The 11739-nt window shown below is 37.9% G+C and overlaps 1 protein-coding gene across 1 annotated transcript; it reads right to left on the bottom strand.

The window, feature by feature from the left end:
* Positions 1-6248: 6248 nt before the first annotated feature.
* On the bottom strand, positions 6249-7100 carry LOC128099020 (putative vomeronasal receptor-like protein 4). The gene has a single exon (XM_052720664.1). The coding sequence runs from the start codon at positions 7098-7100 to the stop codon at positions 6249-6251; it is 852 nt and encodes a 283-aa protein (XP_052576624.1).
* Between the last annotated feature and the right edge of the window lie 4639 nt (positions 7101-11739).

Here is an 11739-nt window from a genome sequence, read left to right as displayed (position 1 = left end):
CACAGAGAGAACAGGTAAAAGGCAAAACAAGAAAAGAAAATCTCCAACAGACCCATACAGTCCTACAGTGGAACATCCCAGGCTCTGAGAAGGAAGCAAGGATTGTTCAATATATGAAAATCGGTCAGTGTAATCCATCATATAAGCAAACTGAAAGAAAAAAAAGCACATGATCATCTTGTTGGATGTTGTAAAAGCCTTTGACAAAATCCAACACCAACTTCATGATAAAAGTTTTGGAGAGATCAGAGATACAAGGCACATACATAAACATAATAAAAGCAATATACAGTCAGGCACCAGTGGCACATGCCTTTAATCCCAGCATTCAGAAGGCAAAGCCAGGCAGATATCTGTGAGTTCAAGGCCAGCCTGGTGTACAGAGCAAGACCCAAAACAGTCACCAAAACTACACAGAGAAACCCTGTCTCGAAAAAAACAAAAAACAAAAATAAATATACAGCTAGCCAATTGCTAACTGCAAATTAAATGGAGAGAAACTCATGGTGATTCCACTAAAATCAGGAGCAAGACAAGTCTGTCCGCTTTCTCCATACCTATTCAATGTAGCACTTGAAGTTCTAGCTAGAGCAATAAGACAGCTGAAGGAGTTCAAAGGGATACAAATTGGAAAAGATGTCAAAGTATCATTATTTTCAATTGATGTAGTAGTATACAAAAGCAACTCCAAAGTCTCTACCAGGGAACTTCCACAGCTGTTAAACAGCTTTAGTGAAGGGGTTGGATACAAAATTAACTTTAAAAAAAATCAGTAGCCTTCCTATATACAAACTACAAATAGTCTGAGGGAAAAAATCAGAGAACCAAGACCCTTTCACCATAGCCTAAAATAATATAAAACATCTGGAGTTATTCTAATCAAGCAAGTCAAAGATCTGTATGACAATAATTTCAAGTCTTTGAAGAAAGAAATTGAAGAAGATATCAAAGATGGAAATATCTCCCATGCTCATGGAGCGGTAGGATAAACATAGTAAAAATGGTCATCTGACCAAAAGTAATCTACAGATTCAATCCAATCCCCATTAATATTCTGCTGCTACTATGAGGACCAGCCTTCAGCAGCTCATGGAATGAAGGGAAGCCACGGAGTTTGTGCACTAATCACTCAACTTGACTTTTCTATCTGAGGAAGTAAAACTGAATTCTCTAGCCAGCAGGGGGGCTAAACTAACATTACCTGGCCTGAGAAAAAGGGGAAGTATACACATACATCTTTAGAGTCTCTCCATTATCTTCTCTCTCTCTGTTCTTTATTTCTTTTCTTACTTCAAAAAAGAAACTCAAATGGCAGAGAATCACTCAACTGTTCAACATCAGTAGTGATCAGTGAAAGGCAAGTTAAAACTGCTTTAAGATTTCATCTTATACAAGTCAGAATGACCAAGGTCAGTAAAACAAATGATAGCAGATGCTGGTGATGTGGACAGAGGGGAACACTCATCCATTGCTTCTGGGAGTGCAAACTTGTACAGCCACTATGGAAATCAGTCTGGTAGTTCTTCAGGAAGCTGGGAAACAATCCACCTCAAGATGCAGCTACACCACTCTTGAGCATGTATCCAAAGGATGTGTCATCCTTCTACAGATACCTGGTCAACCTCATTCATTGCTGCTCTATTCATAATGCCCAGAAATTTGTAATAAACTTGATGTCTATCAACAGATGAATAAAAAAGTGTTACATTTATACAGTAGAACAAAACTCAGTCATTAAAATAACAAAATCAGGAAATGGATTCACAGGTAAATGGATTAAACCAGAAAAAAAAAAATCATCCTCTGTGAGGTAGCCCAGATCCAGAAAGACAATCACGTACATTTATTCACTTTTTATGTATATTTTGCCTGTTGAGTCATTGATTTTAAAAAAGCTTCAGTTTTTAAAGCACAGAGGTTAGATATAGAGAAAGGGATTTTGAGGGAGTGATGGATTCCCCTAGGAAAATGAAATAGAATAGATAGTGTTGGATGGATGGGGGAGACTCTAATGGGAAGATCAAATAGGGAGGGAGAAATGGGGAGCATGGAAGGAAATGTGGGGAGGAAGAGCTAAAACTAAGAATATTTGATGGGAGTATGGAAACCAGTTACAGTAGAAGTTTTGTAATCTCTCTCTCTGTCTCTCTCTCTCTGTCTCTCTCTCTGTCTTTCTCTCTCTGTCTCTCTTTGTCTCTCTGTTTCTCTCTTTCTCTGTCTCTCTCTCTGTGTGTGTGTGTGTGTGTGTGTGTGTGTGTGTGTGTGTGTGTGTGTGTGCGCGCGCCAAATAGCATGGGGGATAAGACACAACTGGATATCACTCATCAACAAATTAAACTTCCAGAACTGGGAATGGGTTACATACAATTGAGTTGTTGACTGAAGCGGTCCCACATGAACCTCTAAAAAACCCAGGCTATTGCCAAGGCTATTAGTTGCTCTTTATTCAATGATGGTAAGGCCCTATTGCTGAATATAACACATACACATCTCATGGTTCTTGACCTGGGTGGTAGCTGGGTTGATCAGCCTGCCAGCATGCCTTAATCATCACCACTACTGTGAGCTCTCCAGCACTGCCGTGGCTAGTTTACCCCATGCAACAAGGGATGGGGACAGGTTTCCTGCTTTCATGCCCTCCGGGCTGGCTCACCCACACCTACATCACCAGAACCAGCTCTACTATGTTTCCCAGGCAAAAAAACTTACCGGTTTTTGCATGGATATGCTGTGGAAATGTTTGTATGTCAAATGTGTGCACTGATTGGTCAATAAATAAAACACTGAATGGCCAGTGGCCAGGCAGGAAGTATAGGCGGGACTAAAAGAGGAGAATTGAGAGAACAGGAAGGCGGAAGGAGTCACTGCCAGCCGCCATGACAAACAGCATGTGAAGATGCCAGTAGCCACAAGCCACATGGCAAGGTATAGATTTATAGAAAAGGATTAATTTAAGATATAAGAACAGTTAGCAAGAAGCCTGCCACAACCAAACAGTTTAAACAATATAACTCCCTGTGTTTACTTGGTTGGGCCTGAGCGGCTGTGGGTTTGGCAGGTGACAGAGATTTGTCCTGACTGTGGGCCAGGCAGGAAAACTCTAGCTACATGGATACTACGGCTTCTGGTTTTGAGTTTTTATTGGATTCCTGTGTGTGGAATGTTTGTGTCTCTGCATCCATAAGTGCTTCTTGTGTTTTAGTTTGGTACATTTTTCTGCTGTTTGTTTCGTCCAATTCCAATTTTTTGGGTTGTGTTTTATGTAGTTTCATTTTATTTTACAGTTAGTCTTGAGATAGTCATTTGCCATTGCTTATTTTTTCCCCGAAGGAGAGACAGAAATGGTGTGGATTCTTATGAGGGGAGAGTGAAATTTCTTTTGAGATCACCTGCTCAGAAAATATGTCTTTAAACCTTCACCATCTCATATGAGAGTCACAAAGAAGATCAGAACCACCTGCTATGTGTGTATCTTCAGAAGAAACAGATGACTACCAGATGTGTATGACATGAGAGATGTGGCCAGATGTACAAGCTCTTTGAGGGGACCTACCCTTCCTGCAGCATATATGTCCTCAGGTCCATTTTCTAACTGAGTAGGAAGGAAGATGCTTACCTCCTGTGATGGAATCTGACAAGAGCATTAGTTGAGTTCTTCTATAAGGCACTCATCCATAATTGAAATATGTATGCTTTATCTGACAATCCATAATAGGATAAATGCACTTTTATTTAAAAAGAAAATGTCTTTGAATAATCTGCAGTCAATATCTATTTTCTTACTTCCACAATCTCACTATGTAGTCAGTTCTTTGTTTTTATGTCAGTTTCAGCTTGTTCTTACATATTCTGCATTGCCTTTATGAACGTTATCCAGCTATTAAATGACTTATCATTGGATATAAAGTATCCCTGTATAACTACATTCATTCTGAATCATCTTATTCAATAAATATTTCCCTAATAACAGTAAAAAAAAAAAAAGAAAAAGAGGGACAGGTCTCCAGCAGGTAAAAGGTTGGGTCATCTCTTCCACCTGTCATAGGTGGTTGGGGAGAGTCGGGGGAGGGCATCTTTCTCTTACCCACACCATCAAAAGGCAGACAAGGGGAGCAGGACCAGCTCTCCCATTCTCATGCTGTCAGGGCCGGCCCACCAGTGCCCCCAGCAAACAGGGTCAGCTCTGCTCTATTGCCCAGGAGAGGTGTAGGACCAGCTCTTCTGAGTGCTGCAGCAAATGAGGGGCAGGGACCTTTCTCTCTAGTGTTGCAGCCAGTGAGGGGTGGGGCCATCTCTGTGCAGCCCTGTCCTCTCTGCCTTCCTGGTAACAGGAGCCATAGATATTAACACAGAGCCTGGCTGCAGCAGGACCATGGACACAGACATGGGTCTTGGAATCAGCCCAGGCCCAGACATCACCATGAACCCAGGTGGCAGGCAAACTAACCACCTCTCCCTGCTCCTCACCACCTCACCACTTCAGATCTGCTCTCAGCACAGGATAAGAACCATTCTGTCTCTCCCTCTCACTCCCATAGCCCACCATATATTTGCTCACCTTAATAGTGCCTGACCGCCTGGCTTGTGGGTCTCCTTCTCCGATTCAGTCTTAACAGCACTGGGCTGGGTTGCATTTTCCCCTCGCTACAGCTATCTTCATCTGATAGTCACTTGCAAGTGAAAAGTTGTTTTCTTCCAGGGACTCCCACTCTTAAGGGTAGATCCTGTGCTCAGTGGTAGATGGCAAACGGAAAACAAACTCAACGGAATCTTTGAAGGTTCTTTATCAGATAATGTTGAATTTTGTTTTGTCTTAATTTTACCTTACAGGTCCCTTGCTTATATCATATTATATAATCTGGCCTCCACTTTTGTGTTTCTGTGAGATTCCTGTGTGGCTTGTGTGTTTCTGCATCTTTATGTGTTCTTGTGCTTTTCTTTGGCTCTTTTTTTTTTTTTTTGGTTTTGACCTTTTCCAATTAGTTTGTTTTTGTTTTATCTTTCTATAGCTAATTTCATTTTGTTATTAAAACTTATATACCTATTTGTTTTCTAAAGAGAAAGAAAACGGGTGTTGATCCAGATGGGAAGGGACAAGGGAGGAATTTGGATGAATGGGGGATAGGAAACTCTAATCAGGACATATTGTATGAAACAAATGTATGTTAAATAAAAAAATTTGAAGAAGTATAGATATAGGTATGCGTATTTGTGATCCCAGAGCTGAAGAGGCATAAATGAGAGAATCCCTGGGCCTATCATCTTGGCCTACTTGGTAAGAACTATGACATCCTTTGTCTGTGCACACACACATGCACACACATCCATCTGTGCACACACATATGCACACACATCCTTCATCTGTGCACACACATGAATACACACATCACAAAAACTACATTTTACATCATATGTGCATATAAACAATTTTATTAACCAATAATATTTCAATAAGTGTAGATGAAATGAAGTAGAAATAAACAGGCACCTGAAATTTTCATATAGGATTCATTCATTAAGTGACTGTGATAAAAATAGAAAATTTAAATTCACATTATTTTTATGGATACATAGAAATTATAATTAGGACACAATTAAAGCTACAATAGGTTATATAAACTGTTCTTGATGATTTAGAGTAAATTAAACATAAAAAAAAGCTTAAAAAGTCACTAACAACAAGGAGTTTCCTTGAGTAACCTCAGCATCTAGGGAACATTTATGACATAAAATAAAGGAGATCATAAGGGAATTCCTGTCAAAATATCAACTTATGCTGTACTATGAACTTAAAGGACTCTATACTACTTGGCAGCAGAAACATAAAAGAACGTATATATGTTATACCACAAATTTTATTTGGGTCAAATGAATAATCTTACTTTGCTACTTGAACTATTAAACAGCTTTAAAAATATCTTTTTTAATAAAAAAAATATAATCGCAAATGACCAGCAAGACTCCTTACAACCATCTGTAACTCAAGTTCCACTTCAGACCTCTGTGGGGACCAGGAGTGCACACATACATACATGATAGCAAAACGCTCATGCACTTAAATATCATCTTGGCATACTTGGTAAGAACTACGACACTGAGAGATGCTCTATCAAAACACGAGGTGAATGGCTTCTGAAGAAAAAGAACTAAGTGTTCTTGTTTTTTGAAAGAAAGAGAAAAATTGCCCTTTTTAAGAAATTGGGTGGCACATTGACCACAAGTTTTTCATCATATTGATTATTCTGTTATCAGAACTGATTTCGTACTAAAGGAGTAATTGTAGGATAGGCATTCATCACAAACTTCTGAACAGTCAGGATGACCGGATCATACATCCATAACAGGACTGATGTGGATGAGATGATGAAGTCCACCCAGTACATGACCACAAAGACAACGACCAGCAGCAAGATGGTCTGGGTGGCCCTTGTCTCAGGGGAAACTCTCAGGTGGTTGATGCTATGAAGATGCTTGCATTGTCTCTGATGTCTGAACAAGATGATCACCATGTATGCACTTGTGGTCAACATAACTCCTACAAGAAAGACATCTCTGGAGATTGTCACTGTTAAAAACAGTGCCCTGATGATATAGTTCACGGGGAAGATTGAGCAATATTTGGTGACCTTCATCTGGTTGCTCTCACTCACATTGGTAAAACCACCAACATAAAAGATACAGCTACTACTGATAGACAAATTGAGAGACCAAATGTAGTAGAATGCATTGATTGTGTATGTCTTTAGTTTATGTTTAAATTTTGCCAACAATGATGTGTTGGGACTGATAGTGACAGCCTGGAACACACTCAGGAGGCAGGTGATGCAGATGGAGAGGCCTCTCATCACCCTGCTTATGTAAAAAGTTACCTTACATTTGAAATCATTCTCAAGGTTCAGTGACTCAAATACATCTGTAAGCCAAAGGTCCCCTCCAGTGAGGACCATCACTATGTGGATGAAGGTCAGTTGACAGGACATCAGGTCCATGGGCTTAAATCTATGAACTAGGATTATGACAGTGTAGAAAAAAAGGAGAAACATATTGGCTAGAACTCCAAGTACAGTTTGGAAATTAAGGATATTCTTTAATAAGGACATAAGTGGAAAGTGTTTTCATCTTAACATCATAGTAGAAACATAATTCATATACCTAGAAAAACAATAGAGTGTATATCAAACTTGTGTTTCAATGATCAGTACATCTACATCATAATTCTTGATTAACTTATTCTTGATTAACCTGTCTCTTTAACATTTGACATTCGAGAATGGATAACATATAATTCTATAAATGTCTCCTTGTATCTCCCTATACAAATAGCATATTAGAGATTTTAAAAAGGCATTTACAGTCACATCCTCCTATAGAGAATATACACTGTGTGTGGCTGTATTGCACCTAGGTGTCATGCCTTAGAAATCCAATTCTATTGATTTACAATGCCTCATTTTATAGTTAACACCTAAAACAGTAGTGATGAAAAGAGAATATTAATCACATTTTCACAATCAAATAAAACTTACGTTGACCTGGAAAATATTCACAAAAGAAATTCAAAAGAGTGAGTTAAGGCAGTCTCACATTGCCTTACTTTAATATGCTGTATTTTCATAGATAGTGAAAACTATGTTTTGACTCATAGTTTTAGTAGAATCATGGTGTTAATTCATGGTAAACCCATTATTTTAATCAGCAAAATGGCTGTCTTCATTCATATTTTCCTTTTTTTATGTCCCTTTTTCTATAAAGTCTAACATCCCCAGAATCCAGAATTAAAGACATAGATACAGTTGGAGACCATTATTGCACTTTCTACACCCTATTAATTGTGTAACCATTACTTATGGTTATAAATGTTCCTGTCTTCCAGGGTAGCTCCCATCCCATCACCTTTTAGAACACTCCACTTCAGGTTTAAAAAACTAACTCGAGCTATCAAGACAAACCCTGTTTTTTCTTTTTTTGGGAGAAGAGTAAATCATTAATAGTAGATTACTTATGATTATTTTCTCTTTTTGCCTTCTAACATTTTCAGCCATCCATTTTGTTATTTTACCTACCTACCTCCTTCTTCTATATTAATGTCCCCCCTTTAACTATAAACCCCCCCATTTTCTCATTTTCTCGATCAAATCACTTGTGTCCTGCTACTCAGCTGTACCTTCCTCCCACCTTCTTCTATATTGACTTGCCTCCACCCTGCTAAGGACCAACCTTTGCCCCTTTCCCTGATGAGATCACTTGTACCCTGCCCTTCTCCTGTCTAATGTTCTGTGACCCACCTCCATCCTCGTCTTGGTCTCCTTCTGCTCTGGTATCTGTCGTTACTGCAGCTACATACTCACTTCTGAAGATGTCGAGCTAGGAGCCTCTAAGAAGAGAGATCATGAGACTAAGACAAACACTATTTTCAACACATGGGAAAAACTTGAACTTGCGGAAGATGACCATATAGTGATGCAGTTTTGGAATTTCTGTTTTAAAAGAGATTCCTCCCCATACAGTGGAAACCAAAACCCCACCAGACAGTATTTACAGTTCCACTCAACAGTCTTACATTTGGTACCTATGTTAGTTATTTGGGCTGGTTACCAGTGTCATTATTTTGTCAAAATACTATAATTCAGTACTTTAAAATTAGCTTCATGGTAAAGAAATAGAAAACTGCTACACTGACTCAGATTCTTGTGAGAAAAAGAGTGCCCAATTGTATTGTCAAGCTCAATGCTATATTCCACATATACAAATTAATGCATGCCTGTATGTATAGAAATAATGCATAAGTTAGTGTATAAGACAACCCTATAACATTCCCATGAATATGACACCATAAATCACACATTTTATATTTACATGATTTTTGCTCTTGGAAGGCTTGATCTAGTAAAGGTATAGACTCATCCCAATTGCTAGAGACAAACATCTGATTCTCCGACCAACATACATTTACAGTAGCTGCACTGTAATTCTCTGTGTTTATAAAAGCTCCAGGATACAAACTGGAGAGATAGCTCAGTGGCTCAGGGAATGTTTACTCTTGTAAATGACCTGGGTTAGATTCCCAGCAAGGACATGGTAGCTCATAACCATCTGTAACTCTAGTTCTGAGGGAGCCATTGTTCTCTATGACCCAGGCATGCAAGTGACATACAGATGTATATGTATGCTAAACACTCATATATGTAGAATAAAACAAATAAATCTTAAATGAATAAAAGCTACAGGATAACACTTAATTCAAGTCTTGGTCTTCAAACTGAAGAAATTAGAGTTCAATTCAAATTTTAAAATTGCAAATGGACAAACCACATATGTAAAATAATTTTCATTAATTATACGTCTCTGATTTATCAATATAAAACATGTATTAGAGGTAATATAAAAAGATGATAACGTAAGATAAAAGGTAGTAATCTAAAATGTTTTTTCCTTAGCCCAAAGATATATTCAACAATCTGTATATTTCATATCTATTGATTTGTCAATGTTTATAACTCACAGAAAATGACGCATCTCCTAATTCATCATGTGGCATCTTCCTCTGTCGCTCAACTAGCTGAGACTTAACCAGAAAAGACCATAGCTACCATGGCTACTAACTGAGTTGTTAACATATACATACACTGGGAAATGTTATTATTTTATTTGAAATAAATTGCAGTGCTGGGACATTTCATATCAATTTAAGTTACAGTATTTAGTTTACAGTACTAAACCAAAAGTATAACTATAAATATTCATAATATGGAGAAGCTATCACTATTAAATTGACCCAGACTTAAAGTCCAAGCAGCCTTCAGGCAGCTGTTTGAGGAGATGTGCAACAATAGAAACCAAGAGCTGCTTCCTGCATAGCTCTACATTCTTCTGAGGAAAATCACTTTACCCCTTCATCATCACAGTATTGGATTTTAGAACAGTCTTGTTTTATGAACTTACGGTGATGTTTGTATTCTTCTTGTGGAGATTTAATAAAATAATGAACATACAAATATATTAGATCAAAAGTATCATTTTCATGTTTATTTTTACCATAGTTAGTGAGTAATGACCAAAAGGCAGTAGGACTGCTCAGAGAGAACACAGAGTGATTGTGTGACTTTCAGGTGACAAGATACATGTTGTTGGCTGGTGCACGGTCCACCGTCAGCAACATTAATAAGTCTTCAGGAATCTCAGGAAGGTGAAGACCTTAGCCACTCTAATTAATTCCATGAAATACATAATGAGAGCAGGAATAAATAGTGATTATTTTTAATAAGGTATTAGTTCATCGCTATTACCTGATACTCTTAAATAATTTTAATGCATAACTTATTCTTGGGAAATTAGTATGCACAGGTGAAACTGGAAACCTACAGACACTGACTAGAACATTACATTCTCACAGTTATGAGCCAGTTTCCCTGAGATGAAGCAGCAGCAGCAGAATGTCACTGCAGAGCCTGTGGGAAAACAGTCACACCACAGCTGGATCACACGTCACACGGTGTGAGTCTGGGAAAGATACGAAAATGTTCACTCTAAGTGTGTGTGTGTGTGTGTGTGTGTGTGTGTGTGTGTGTGTGTGTGTGTGTGTGTGTGAGAGAGAGAGAGAGAGAGAGACAGACAGACAGACAGACAGACAGACAGAGAAAATGACTGGACTACTGGACGTAAGACTAGATCAATAGCATAGTGTGTTCTGGGGCTGCTAACATGAATACATGGACAGCACTTGAATGAAAAACAGAGTTACATCAAATATGTTCATGAAATAAATGAACTTGAAGGAAAATGGAGAGTGTGTCTCTATTTCTGGGTGACTTGATCAAATCCACGAGGCTGCTGCCTAATACGTCAGTGCACACTTTCAATGTGAATTACTCAAAACAAACTGAAATTTCTGTGATTCTTGCAGATGTACACTCATGCTTCTATCTTTTGTTTTTTGTGGTGCTGATAATCAGTGGCCAGTTCCGGAATGACATTTACTGGCATAGATTGTTCTATTTTTTTAAAGAACAATTTTATAATTGTACATTACCTTATTTCCATTTTTTCCATTTTCATTATGTTGTATTCATGTGTGTGTGTGTGTGTGTGTGTGTGTGTGTGTGTGTGTCTGTGTGTGTGTCTGTGTGTGTGTGTGTGAGTGAGTGAGAGAGAGAGAGAGAGAGAGAGAGAGAGAGAGAGAGAGAGAGAGAGAAAGGATCTAAAACAGTTCGATCTGACTCACAATGCTCCTACATTAGCCTCCAAAGTACTGGGATCACAGGTGTGTGCCATCACACCTACTTCCATTTTCCATTTGAGTCTCCTGTATACATTTGTAAATGATATCCCAACAAAATAAAAATGGACTTATGGCACTCAGCAGCTAAACTTAAATTAACTTGGCATTTTTTATGAATGCATATTTAATGAGCAACTGTATTTTTTAACTATTAGGGATTTTGACTTTAAATAATTTTATACTATTCGAGAACTGAAAATAGATTTTCATTGCTAATGAAAAGCTTACTCAATATTATATCAGTATCAATGTAACAAAGTTCAATTTATAAACTTGAAATATTAAAACTTAACTTATTTTAATTAAAACATTCAATATCCAACTGAAAATATTCCAGTTTACATTTTTGTAAGGTTAACTTTACAATGATTTAATAAATAAGTGAGGTAAGATATACAGATATTTTTTAAATACCCAGAAAAGATATACTTTAATAGAAATCATTGCAACAGAATAAACAA

The sequence above is a fragment of the Peromyscus californicus genome, unplaced genomic scaffold (assembly GCF_007827085.1).
Source record: "Peromyscus californicus insignis strain IS unplaced genomic scaffold, ASM782708v3 Scaffold_6__1_contigs__length_162567912, whole genome shotgun sequence".
Classification (NCBI taxonomy): domain Eukaryota; kingdom Metazoa; phylum Chordata; class Mammalia; order Rodentia; family Cricetidae; genus Peromyscus; species Peromyscus californicus.
This window is presented reverse-complemented; position numbering and strand designations above follow the sequence as displayed.